Here is a 13,854-nt window from a genome sequence, read left to right as displayed (position 1 = left end):
CGAGCAATCACTCTCCGTGTCTCTCCGTGAACAGGTGCTGCACGGCACCCAGCATGCACCGCGGCACAAAGGGAGCACTATGAGCAGGTACAATCCACACAGCCATCCGTGCGACAGAAATTGTGGGCAAACTTCTCCCGTGGTGTGCGTGTGCCATGGGCCACAATGGGCAGTCTGATGTTACATGATTAGAGAGTCATTAAATTAATCGCGAAGAATGCATCATTAAAGCGGTCCGTCTGCTGGGGATGAAAAATAGCAGCGCATTGCTAAAATATTTGTTTAAAAAGAGTCAGTCTGGATGAAATATTTCCCTGTTGTTTCCCCCCGTGTCTCACGTTACGAGCCAGCGAGGCGTGCAGTCTGGGAACAAAGTAGACCCAATATATCCCCGTGTGCTGCACACTGTATTTATTAGGCTACTTAATGACTCTACATTGGGACGTTTTCCGCCTTATGAGAGTATTTACTGTATGCGTTGTCATCCTTGAGATGGGTGGGGGTGTTTTTTATTTATTTACAAGACACCGTTTTCAAAAACTGAAAACTTTTTATGCGTTTTGGCCGTTCACGACAACAGCGTTTTGGGTGCCTTAAACCTTTGAAAATGGGTTTCAAAAGGCGAGTTTTTGAAAAAGATATCGTTATTGTCTCCGTTTAAACTACAAAAACGCGAATGTGTGAAAACGGTGACGTCATGCACTTGCTTATAGTTTATAGGCATGTAGTGTTTCTTTACAAGGTGACATCACCAACTACTGACCTGCATGCATAACACAGCGTTTTTAATCGTTTTCATGGATCTGTGTGAACGGGATTATTATCTCACAACATTGTCGGAAAACCTTTTTTTAGTACACTATTGTCGTGTAAACATACAAAATCTCAGGCTACGTTTATTCGACAACGATGTAAAAAAAACAGTTTTTCCTTTGCGTTTTTTTCGCACACATGCGACAACCTTGTCAAAACAATCCCTGTTGACAGACAGATGTGCGAAAACATTAAAAACACTGTATTATGCAAGCTAGTTGGCGATGTCACCTTTTAAAGAAACACTATGCCTATAACCTGAACGTAATACGCATGCACATGACGTCACCGTTTTCACAAATTTGTATTTTTGTAGTTTACATGGAGACAATAACAGTATCATTTTCAAAAACTTGCACTCTGAAACCTATATATCTTCCTTTTTTTAAGATCTCTCGTATCCAGCTCGTTGTCCAAGTCTTTTGAGCTGGGTTTTTATTAAAGGTTCAGAAACCAACACAGAAATCCATATTAATGTTTATTCATTCTCGCTATATATTGATATTAAAGTCTACCAAGGCCATTTTTTTATATAATACTCGTAATAACTATTTTGAATCGGAATATGGTGCCAATGAGCTATACCAATTTGCACTTAAAAACAGCTGTGTAAAAGTGCAGCCCATATTTTGCCATGTGCAACAGTGAAACGTCCAGGGCTGTGTTTCTCAAAAGCATCGTAACTAAGCCTAAGTAGATTGTAGAACCATTGGTCTCTATTATATTACAAACTATTATATTACATTTAATATAAAATGTGTGTGTGTGTATTATACTATATAGTATACATGTTAAACTAAAAAAACACCAACAATAACTTTATTGTTCAAGACAAATGTATTATAATGGTGTTACATGATTGAATGACCATTAAATAACATTTAGTTGTTGTTTAGGTGAAAATGGCTTGTTTTAAATTAGTTAAGTTACAGACTGAATTATAAGGTGGATTTACTTGGCTGTGCATTTTTAAATATGTCTTTGGATCCAATCTATAAACTTGGCCACTCTGGTGTAAACTCCGGGAAAGTTGGGTCTGCCACAGCCGGAACCCCAACTCACAATGCCCGTCAGAAACCAGCGGCTGCCTGCGTGTGCTTGACAGGACAGAGGACCACCCGAATCCCCCTGCAAACAAAAACTGCTTATGTAAAAATCCAAAGAGACAGCTCACTTTAAACAATGAGAAAGGTTAGTACTTTAATAATGCTCTGAAATGAGATACTAAGCTTATGTTTGGTTCATAAGGCAGGACCAAGTCCAATGCCTGTTATCTCCCCTCACCCGACAGGCATCTTGTTCTCCTGAGGACACGCCAGCACACAGCATGCGAGGTGACACAGGGCTGTAGCTTCTCTTGCATTCGCTCTGACTTAAAATTCTAACTTCTGCCTTCTGCAATACTGTGGGTAGCACCTTATCTGTACAAACAGAGGAAAAATATGCTATTTCATTGTAATTTATAGTAGACCTATAAAACTGATTTTATTTTTCTAGTCACGCTGCTGTTTAAAAGTTTGGGGTCTGTAAGACTGAATACTTTTATTCAGCAAGGACAAATCAGAAGTGACAGTAATGACATTAATACTGTTACAAAAGATTTCTGTTTAAAATAACAATTGTTTTTTTCTATTCATCAAAGTTTTCACAAAAATAGTAAACAGCACAACTGTTTTCAATATTATTAATAATAATAAATGTCATGTGACACTGACGACTGGAGAAATGATGCTGAAAATTTAGCTTTGCCATCACAAGAATAAATTACATTTAAAAAAAGAATAAAGTAGATTTTGAATGGTAATACTATTTCAAAATATTACTGTTTTTACTGTATTTTCAATCAAATAAATGCAGCCTTGGTAAGCATAAGAAACTTCTTTTCAATCAGCTTTTGAACAGTAGTTTACCCTGTTCAGAACGGTAACCCCAACCGGTGACCCAGCAGCGGTGCCCGTCAGTGAAGGTTTGAGAAGCGGCCGGCAGACAGATGGGCTGGATATATTGTTCCAGGCTGCTGGGCCAGGCCTTCTTCAACTGCACGAGGGCAATGTCATAGTCAAAATTTCTTGCATTGTAGAATTCATGCACCACAATTCGACGGATCTCGGCCACATGCTTGGCATTTCCCTGGTTTAGCATGCCCAGATGAGCCATCCACATACGTGGATCCGACAACCTGAAAGGTCACACTTGGCTGCTCAAACTGCATTAAGAAATGGCATGGTTTACTTACCTGATAAAATAACTTTGATATTCAACAGTTTAGGTCTACCTGACGTTCCTCACCTCTCTTTGCTAAAACAGTGCGCTGCAGAAATGAGCCACTCATCAGAGAGGACCGATGCTCCGCAATACAGCTGACCAGAAAAATGCATGCTGACCTGCCATGGCCATTCTCCTTCCACCGCATTGATCCCACCTACAATGCGCTGTTGTGGGGAGGCGCTATCAAATATGCGCTTTAAAGGGGTGGGATTGCCACAGGCTAATAATCATATGGAAACAAATAATACACAAGCAGATAAAAAAAAGTGTGTTAGTGTACAGCCATCAAAAATGACTGACATGCTACGTAAGGATGTATAAATGTGTACACTGATACAGGTGTGTACACTACTACTGGTCAAAAGAATTGAATTAGAATGATTGATGATCATGTGACACTGAAGACTGGAGTAAAGGCTGCTGAAAACTCAGCTTTGTCATTACAGGAATAAATTACATTTTAAAATAGATTAAAAGAGAAAAGAGTATTTTAAATGGTAATATTTTACAATGTTACAGTTTTTACTGTATTTTAAAATAAATTCAGCCTTGGTGAGCATAAGAGACTTCTTTCAAAAACATAAAAAAATCTTAATTATTCCAAACATTGTATGTGCATAAACTGTTCAATCATGACAGGTGCGTCTAATGAGCCAAATCCAATAAAACCAGAGAGCGTTTAGAAAGAAAATGAACCATGAACAAAGCTCAGCTTGTCTCCTGTAATCTCCCTCTGATTCAACTCCAACACACACACACACCAATTACCAAACATCGTTTCAAGACAACCATTGTAAAAAGGTCAATAGATCATAATAATAGCAACAATATCATCATAGTACATGGAGGATATTTTAGGTTGAGTGGTTAGCCAGTCATAAAACATGGTGGTCCTAAATTAACTTTTGGAGTCTCTTTGAAGGATGTGGAACTTAATTGATTTATAGCATCAATGTGAATCTTAAAGGCCACCGAAGTGCCTTGAAACGCACAGTATTATTCAATGTGTTGATGTCATTTCCACTGAAACAGGAAGACAAGGCGGGACATATTGAACAGTTCCTCCTCTTTTTTAAAACAGCCAATAGCGTTTAGTTTCACAGCTCGGCCAGAGCCGTTGAGCTCAGTAAAGCCGCAGTTTCCTTCTTTCCTTTCCATTAGCTTCAGCATCTATTTATAATGTAGGGGGGCCAACGTACGGGACGCTTTATATTCTAGAGAGCATTTGATTGGACAGAAAATCTGATGAGAAGCTGAAGTGCAGAGTGATGTCATCAAAATCACTGATCCATATTTAGCGGAAGTGAGAGACTGTATGTTTTATAATAATAAATATAATAATAATTTGTTACATTTATATAGTGCTTTTCTAGGCACTCAAAGCACTTTACATATAAGGGGAGAATCTCCTCAACCACCACCAATGTGCAGCATCCACCTGGATGATGCGACGGCAGCCATATTGCGCCAGAACGCCCACCACACACCAGCTTATTGGTGGAGAGGAGACAGAGTGATGAAGCCAATTAGTATGTGTATAGACACATGAAGGAAATGAACCAAAAAAAGAAAGAAAACGAAAACAAAATAAAATAAAGAAAGCATAAAATTGCCTGCAAATTAATGTTTTTTTTCTTCTATAATGTTTTTTTTTTTGCTCTCACAGTCATTTTTTTCTTGCTTTTTTCCTTACTCTTTACGCTTGTTTTTTTTTTTTTTTTGCACCATTTGAAATGAGAAATGAGAGCAAAGAAAGCCAAAGTGTGAGCAGGAAGAAAGTAGGCTAAAAGTGCAAGCAAAAAACCTGATAATTTGATGTAAGATGTGTCTTTAATTCTACGATTCACCTATATTATTTTTAATTCTGTGACCAAAATACATTTGAAGTCAGATTGATTCCGTATTGATACCTCGTATGGATTTGAAGCTACCATATTGTTGATTGTTTGGCTCAAAAGAGATTTTATTAGTAATAGTTAAATTTAAGAATAAAAGATTAGTAATAAACGACTAAAAAAAAACTAAAACAGACATAATTGTATTTAGACTAGGACTAGTTCTGTTTAAATGTCTACAAACCAATCTGATGAGTGACATGATGTTTTTGGATGTTGCTATAGTAAAACTCACCACAGTCCTTCTCATCACTGAGGTCGAAGCAGTCGGGTACGCCATCACATTTAGCATTTTTCTTAAGAATGCAGGCTCCATTGCCACATTGGTAACTGACTCCAGAACAGCTAGTCTCTGCATAGCCAACACATGAATAACTGTACAAACAATTGACACCTATCAAAGTTAGAATTTTTAAATAGTTTTCACATTACCTTGAGTACAGTTGGTCTCATCTTTACCACTGGAACAGTCCATCTCTCCATTACAGATGTATAATGGGTGCAAAGGGGATGAACCTCCACAGATTTTAGGAGGTTTAGCTGTTACAGACAATAAAATAGTGAATATTCACATGAATACTATTTTGAAATACCAAGATATTGTTGTAAACCAGTAGTTCTTAACCTTTCTACCTTTCTCTCTTGCATTTAAGACAACATTCAAATACCCTCCTATCTAAGTGGATAATTTCCTCTAATGCTACAAATAAATTCAAAAATATGTTAGCATTTTAATTAAAATTATGTTAAAGGACACCTATTATGCCTTTTTTCAGTCTTGATTTTGTTTTTGGGGACTACTAGAATAGGATTTCATGTTTAAATGTTCATAAATCACATTATTTTTCAAGTATCGTATATTGTTGCAGCACCCATAGATATATATATTTATGGCAGCACCTCACTTCCCAGTCTGTCTATAACACTCTGTTTAGTTCCGGTCTCTATGAAGCCCCTCCTTCCAAAAAGCACAATAACCTCTGATTGGTCAGCAAGACCAGTGTGTTGTAATTGGTCAAGCGCCTCAAGTGTGTTTTGGAAATGTCACGCCCCTACCATAACCGCAAGTTTCAACACACTGCTAACCCAACTCAACCAGGCCTCGCACCTTTTTTGCGAATGCTTTGGGTGGGAATTATTTAAATTAGGAATATTGTGACATGTACGTTCCCAGAAAAGAACTCAAGACTACAATCGAGTCGTTTCAGGTTCAGCTTATAGAGAATAACTCCCTTTGGAGTGGACTTAGTGCTTTGTTACTTTGCAGACCTTTTTCATGCACAAACAGCAACATTACACACTAAAGAAAGTTGAAAATGTTAAAAAGCAATTATTGGGGCACCTCTGGAAGTTTGCTGAGGTCCCCTATAGCTCTGTGGTTGAGAACCACTGTTGTATATTATTCTTATATACACATAAGCCACTTTTCCACCGTCGGTTAGAACGGTTCTAAGAACAGTAAGGAAAAGTTCCAGTTATGCTTCCACCTGAGCTTGGTTCGGCACGGCCCAATTATAAACTGTTTTCGGCCTGGAATTCTCAGCATGGTTAGCTAACCGTGCTGGTAAAATGCGTGTAGTGACGTCGCCACTCAGGATGGAAAATGAAACCATACCGTATCGACTGGGCCGGATCGGCACGGAATGGAACGGTAAAGCAACGAGAATGGTTTGACCTGACGGTGGAAAAGCAGTTATACTATATCAAACTAACATGAAATACTAGTTTGTTATTTGTTTTACTATAGTAGAACTACTTGGATTACATGATTTTGTGGTTTACATACAACAAAAAATCTCATCGCTCTCATCCTGACAGTCATCCAGTCCATCACAGCGCTTGAACTTTTCCACACACAGGCCTGTAGAGCACAAGAAGTGACTTTCCGGGCATGCTAGGAGAAACAAACAAGACCAGAGTAAACCCATTTGGTGCCATGAGTCATTTTACTGGCATATAATTATAAATAGTATTCCTTTGCTCGTAAGTCAGATTGTACTACTTGAGAAAAAGGACTATTTGAAATTGTTCTCCATTTCCTTTGTTTCATTGTTCTTACGCTGACTGGTGTTGTAACTGCTGTAAGTGGCACTGAAGGGTTGGTCAGCACTTCGTGAACTGCAGCGGAAAACCACTTCAGGGTTTTGAGCAGGAATACGGAAGACAGTTGAGTGGTCAATGTAATTTCCACAATATCTGTAAATCAATCACAGTTATTTCTATACCAATTGACAAACGTTGAATATCAGACCTGATAAATATCACATACTGTCAACACTGAAGGAATAGTTCAGCTAAAATGAATATTCTGTCATTATTTACTCACCATCATGTCTTTCAAAACCTGTTTGACCTTCTTATGTGGGACAAAAATTGTGTTTTATGGACCCTTTTTATGGCCCTTTTTTTTTTGGTGCTTGGTCAGTGGGAACTATTGCTGTATGAAAAAGAGCAGCATGAAGCTTCTTCAAAATATTTACAATCACCATGAAATCAAAATTGACAAAAAATGTTTTCGACATCTCTTCTCTTCTCTGATGATGTGTTTACTGGCGCGAAGATCGGGACAAACTGATATAGCAATAGCAAACCACAATCATCCAATGATCCAATAAATTCCTGATGGACAAAATCAAGTCCCGCCCTATTCATTTTTTCTTGTTCAAGAAGCCATTTCACTCGGATATACGTCACAATAGGGAAGAAAAGACTATCGCAACTTCCGTTTCATAGCGATCGGTGAGTAAAAAATGACTTTTAACGATTACTATAAGAAATGAAATGTAGAAAAAATACAAAAAACTAACTATAACTGACTCAGAAATGAGGTGAAATGTACCCTTGACAAAGTACTTACATAATCTCATTGACTTTCCACCAGCCGTGTTCACAGTTTTGCAAGTCTTTTAGTTTAAGCATGTAGTTCTGGAACCTGAGAGCTACGCCCAGAGGACCGCTGGGCATCTGATACATCAACAGCCAACAAAAAACACCGCTCTGTCACGCGAATACTGTGGATAATATTTCTACACATTAAAAAACGCTTTTGATTGGGTGCAGTACCTGAAACATCCAGGAGCAGGAGCACTGACGAGGTAACAGATTGGGATAGAATGGACTGGTTATAACTCCAGCATCACCTGGGCCAGCGGGTAACGCTATCATATTTATACACTCTGTATGGGAAAGACAAAAGAGGCTCAGTATCACCAGACACAAATATACAAATACTTTAGTCGAAGGACTCACGCTCTTCCATGAGAGCCTGGAAGAATCCTCGGAAGATCTTTCTGCCTTGTGTGAGTCTGAATGAGAGCAGCATGACATTGGAGGTGGAGACCAATGAGATCGGGGCTGACACTGATTCACAAAACCTTGAAGAGAATGCATGAAAATTACACTGATAATCTCCGATTATTTTGTCCTTCATTTCACCAACCCAATCAAGATATTTCCACTCCCTTCTGTCACAAACCTGTAGAGAATCAAGCCTCTCATAGGAAGCAGAGCGTCATACACGGTGAGGGAATCATAGACGCAGTCACTAGGGTCAATACTCAAGCTGTTCACAGTGAGTCGGACGACTGAGCCTGGAGCACTTGTCAGTTTTATGTAGCAGCTCAAGCTTCCCCATGAAGAGAACACGTTGAGGGGAACACTCACATCAGGAACACCTGCGTACAGCTTATCCACACACTGAGAGCCTATACACACAGAGAGATGATTACAGAACCCATCAAACACAGAATTACAGAAACAAGATTCTGTCAATAATAATAATACACATTCAAAAGGGGGTTGGAAAATGCATAATTTTATAAGTAAATTTGAATTGAATTGGAATTGAATTTGAAATGTATTGCAAGTGAAATTTACTGAATTGCCATTCAAAGAAACTCAACACAGTTACTTCCAGTTTTCACAACTCGCAAAACATAAATAAATATATATATACTGTATATATATATATATATATATATACTGTATATATATATATATATATTTCCTAATATGTAGAAAGACTTTTTTTCTCTACTTATATTTGTAAACTATAAAATTCTGTCAAAACTAATTAACACAGCCATTAAAACAGATTTAAATTTAGATCAATTAATTACATTTTTCAAATACTTAAAATAAATATTGACATCCATGGCTTCATTTTAAAGAATGGTGTAAATAAGAAATGTTCTTACGCCATACTCCATAAAATTACATTAAATTAATGAAACATAAATGTACATGTATTGAAAGTGACAGTAAATTTACAAAAGATACATATAAATCTTAACGTACTTAACGTACATTACCATTTAAAAGTTTAGGGTTGAAAAAAAAATACAGTAAAAACAGAAATATTGTGGTTATTGTAAATTGCAATATTATTACAATTTAAAAATTCAATTTTCATAGATTTTAAAATGCTTTTTAAAAAGATTCATATAAATATTTTGTAGAAGTAATTTAAATGCTGTTTTTTAATCTTTCTATTCATAAAATAATCTTTCTATGCAGCACAACTCCAACATGATAATAATAAATCATCATATTAGAATGATTTCTGAAGGATCATGTGACACTGAAGACTGGAGTAATGATGCTGAAAATTCAGGAATTAAATCCATTTTAAAATCTATGAAAATAGAATTTTAAAATTGTAATAATATTACAATAATCACAATATTTATGTTTTTACTGTATTTTTTTTTCAACCCCAAACTTTGAAATGGTAATGTACGTTAAGGTTCAAATTTGCTATAAATATAAATTCAATTCAAGTCAAGTTCTAGAATTAAGCTAAAATTTAAAAGGCTGCTCAATTCAGTTCTGAGTTGCACACAACCCCGGTCATATATGTAAATTGACTGACTCACCCACAGCTGTTGATGTGTAATCCGAGCGTAAAGCAACTGGGAAGACAATATATATACATATATAAATTTACCATACTAATGTTTCTGAAGCTGAATCCCCCCCCCCCCCCCCCCCCAAAAAAAAAAAAAAGACGTACATAACATTTAACATTGTGTAAAATTAGTTAGTCAGAAGGACTCATGAGAAGCAACCTTTTTATTTTGGGTATGTCATATATGTACTGTCTTGCTAAAATTGGTGGGCACTTGAGAAGGGGTAACAGATTACCATTGACAAGAATGGAGTCGATGTCCACAGGAAGGCCCTGCAGGAAGCCCACTGTAGACCTGTTCTTCATACTCATGAGCACAGAGTCCCTTAGGATGGCACTCAAGCACTCCTCACACACTGCTGGAGTCTTCAGGTGCGGCACCACGAAGATCATCCAGAAATGCACCAGTACACCACCTTGATTATTATTACTGATGGGGTGAGAGGTAATTGTAGCATGTGACATGTCAATTGACCTAATGAAGTAAATCCATCTAGCAGAGTAGTACTGGAGCGGCTGTACCTCAGATCAGAGATGACGGTTTGTTTGTAGAGTCTGGACACTGATGACGTTCGGTATACGCTGGTTATCTTATTGGAAGATAAATATTAAAGTGATGGTGACAATGGCTATTCTAATGACATATTTTTGCTGTGTCACTCACCACATGCTGGACGCGGCTAGCCATGGACACAAACTCACTCGAGTCAGCCTGCCTGTACTCTGGTATAAACTCCACGTTGGCAACACGGAACATACCAGCAAAATAAACACCACTGTTGCTCTCTCTCCGGACTACAAAACACATAGTGTGCACTTCAGTTAAATTAGATATGTGGACATAACGTTGTATACCCTTGTGAAAAAGCATACTTTTAAAAGAAGGAAATCATTTACATTAAAATAAATTTTAAAGTACTACCTGAATGTAATGATTTCGGACATTAAATGTCTTAGGCATATGGTTAAAGTGAATGTACTGACAAGCATTTATTATCAGTTAAAATATACTTAATGTAATTTTTGTTGAACCTTGTGTCATGTATTTAAATATATTTGTTGTAATTACACATTTGTAATAATGATAAAGTTGCAATTTAATACATTTAAAATACAATAACTTTAAATTTGAATCAGTGTACTTTACATAGGCTTTATGTCAGAACAAAATAAGTGTACTTATTTAAAGCACAACAAATGATTATTAATATAATGATTTAAAATGTAATTTAAAGCTTTTAATTTGACATTATAACAAAGTGCACTTTTTTAAAGTGTTTAAGAAACAGTACTTTTACTTTGAGTACACTTAAGTGGTCGTTCATTTCATTAATACTATTATCTACATATATTTTATTTAAATATACTTAGATTTAAAGTACACTACAAGTCTACACAGTACAATTAAGTGCACTTCTTTTTCACAAGGGTGTGTATATGAGTGTTTGTGTTGAGCTTACATATAAAAACCCACAGAAGAGACCACATTATCACCACAATGACAAACACCACCACTGTAATGAGGATGACAAGATTCTGTAGATCCAATATTGGGTTTTTCTTCTTTGGCTTTTTTGCTCTTCTTCTGCGTCTGTTGTATCTTCTGCATAGTTTATTAAGAGTTGCGTCCACCGTAGCCACTTCCACAGACACGTCAGCTACCTGAAACCACAGGTATGTATCACATTCTGACCTGATGCAATAAACACACACTGGTGAAAAAAGCCAACCGCTGTTAGAATCAAAAGTGTGATGACCTGGATTAAAGTAATTTGCACGAGTACTATCATAACTTTCTGATAATTTTATTACACAATGCTAGAGTCACAAGATATCATAAATGTTCTGCCACCAAAGTGCTGATGTCATTTCAGGACTCCAGATGTTTTACATTTCTTGAAGAGAAAAGTAAAAAGCCTCACATTTTAATTGGCTCAAATGGAGAATGAGTGTGAAATCAGTGGCGTTGGATTTAAGGTGTGTGTTGTGTGGTCTTATCACAAACAGATATTATTGCAATGAGCGGTTAGAGTTACATGGTAAAGCCACTCAGTAATTCTGAGAGAGATCCAACTGGGTTACAAAATCCACCTAATTCTGAGTTCACAATGACTTAATGGGCAACTGCCTCAGTCATTTCTCCCATAATAAAGTATTACAATCAATTACCACAATCTCTATCGATTGTCCATCAACCTGATAGACGCATTTAAGGGTTTTCTTGAGTATAAAACGTATGAATATAGATTTGATGTCTACACTATTCCCAGTTCATGGACAAGGTAAGGGCTATCACACTAGACATCATGGGGTCAGCCACTGGTCAACCCCAATCTTGAATATTTGGTTACAGCTATTGCTACGAGAAGTGAACTTTTTCCAATACAATTAAACAATAATCTCATACTCAGATTTAGACACACAATTACATGTAACATTGACTTACAAAAAAAGGTATAATACAGTACTGTCATGGTTTATTGGACATGGTGCTAATGTTTTTTTTAGACATTTTGCTTAGAAACACCATGGAGCATCATTGTATCATTTTACCACCATGATTATTTTTTGAAGAAATGCAATAGAGATAGATAGATACCAACGTACTGTGGTATTATCAACTAATCGCATCACTGTAGCTAATATGATATCACTGTTTCAATTTTTGCAAGCAAATTTTACCAGACATGGATAAATATTTCTGAAAGGTAAGTTAGAGTCATTTGTTTCGAGACCATCACTATGACTCTCGCGTTCACTGAGGTTGTCCAGTCATGCATTATTTACATGATGTCATCCCATCTCTTCCGCCGTATTTCATTTACAACGAGGTAACACGGTATTTCCGAGTAAAATAAAGCTAAAATATTATTCAAACACAATCAAGAGTTAAAATTTAATTTAATTTCGAAATGCCTCAAAATTAAGTTGAAGTACAAAAATAACAGGTACAGTAGCCTACTTAGGGACCATCTACAAAATATAAACGATAAGAAAAACGTACAATGGCCCTGTTACAGTAAAAAGAGCAATATTCACACATAGATTTGTGTTTCACATCTTGGATCACACTTAACACAATTTAAAAAAAAATGATATGCGTACACTTCCGATGACAGAGTCATTGAACGTTTTTAGTAAGAACCTTCTTTGTAGACGGTCCCAATCTTTCGCCAAGTTAAGCATAGTGAGAACATACTGTAGCCTATACACTTTACAATACATCGAGGCAGGTTAAAACAAATAAACTGCTATCACTTAAGTATATTCTTATGATATTCAGATAACCCACTTTCATGCAGTTATGGGCTTTATTCAAATCTTTAAGTAAAAATTTTTTTTTTCCGAGGCTTACTATTTGAGAAATGTCAAGCCATTAACTTCATAGTCGCCTCAACAGAGGTCAAAATGGTTTTACTCTCACAGAAATCACCATACTGCAGATTACGCCAAAATAACTTGGTAACTGAAATTACTATTACAGTAAAACTATAGAACTTGGTTACCACCAATCATAAAAAAAATGTGCAATCAAAAAAACTAAACTAAATAAAAACATTGTTTCTTTATTTGAAAGATAACCCATAGTATTTTATATTGTGATTTTGCAGTAAATAACAATTACTCAAGCGACTATTACTAAGTGACTATTGACTACAATAACATTTATTTATTTATTTTGGTTTATCTTGGTTTACCATGGTGATATTCAAAGGGTCTAGCAGTATTAATTACTCACACTTGTGGCGTCTTCCTGGGCCATATCATCCTCGCTCCCCTTCCCGCCTTCCTCTCGCGCTGTTTCCATGGCATACAGTCATTCATTTGGACCGGTAATCTCAAATGCTGCACCCCGCATTGTTAAAACTGTTTCCTCCTAAAATCCCTGTCTGTAACCACGACGTGAATGTGAGCAGCGGAATGAAGGCAAACGACACGAGGAGCTTCGTTTCCACCTAACAGTGTGTAACT

General features: G+C 36.6%; 1 protein-coding gene and 1 long non-coding RNA gene across 3 annotated transcripts; one reads left to right on the top strand and one right to left on the bottom strand.

The window, feature by feature from the left end:
• The first annotated feature begins 10 nt into the window (after positions 1–10).
• On the top strand, positions 11–3,188 carry LOC307153307. 2 transcript variants are annotated; one of them, XR_013820134.1, is made up of 3 exons: positions 11–87; positions 1,844–2,004; positions 3,121–3,188. It is a non-coding gene; the product is annotated as an uncharacterized lncRNA (long non-coding RNA). The 2 variants fall into 2 exon arrangements; XR_013820135.1 differs by lacking the exon at positions 3,121–3,188 and adding an exon at positions 2,105–2,176.
• Positions 1,726–13,831, bottom strand: tmprss7 (transmembrane serine protease 7). The gene is made up of 18 exons (XM_079862668.1): positions 13,622–13,831; positions 11,343–11,544; positions 10,547–10,677; positions 10,405–10,472; positions 10,119–10,312; positions 9,851–9,886; positions 8,452–8,680; positions 8,226–8,350; positions 8,040–8,152; positions 7,834–7,940; positions 7,036–7,172; positions 6,763–6,870; positions 5,409–5,516; positions 5,212–5,328; positions 3,103–3,301; positions 2,724–2,992; positions 2,098–2,234; positions 1,726–1,941 (listed from the first exon to the last, which is right to left on the bottom strand). Exons 1-18 carry the CDS (start codon positions 13,688–13,690, stop codon positions 1,783–1,785), a joined length of 2,508 nt encoding a protein of 835 aa, XP_079718794.1. The 5' UTR covers positions 13,691–13,831; the 3' UTR covers positions 1,726–1,782.
• Positions 13,832–13,854: the final 23 nt, after the last annotated feature.

The sequence above is a fragment of the Squalius cephalus genome (assembly GCF_949319135.1).
Source record: "Squalius cephalus genome assembly, chromosome: 25".
NCBI lineage: Eukaryota > Metazoa > Chordata > Actinopteri > Cypriniformes > Leuciscidae > Squalius > Squalius cephalus.
This window is presented reverse-complemented; position numbering and strand designations above follow the sequence as displayed.

Excerpts from the sequence above, each read along its gene's own strand:
- tmprss7 (XM_079862668.1), bottom strand. The coding sequence starts at position 13,690 with ATGGAAACAGCGCGAGAGGAAGGCGGGAAGGGGAGCGAGGATGATATG. Across the intron at positions 10,678-11,342 it reads TCTTCTGTGGGTTTTTATAT|TCCGGAGAGAGAGCAACAGT; the intron begins GTAAGCTCAACA and ends TGTGTTTTGTAG. Across the intron at positions 2,993-3,102 it reads CACTGTTTTAGCAAAGAGAG|GTTGTCGGATCCACGTATGT; the intron begins GTGAGGAACGTC and ends GTGACCTTTCAG.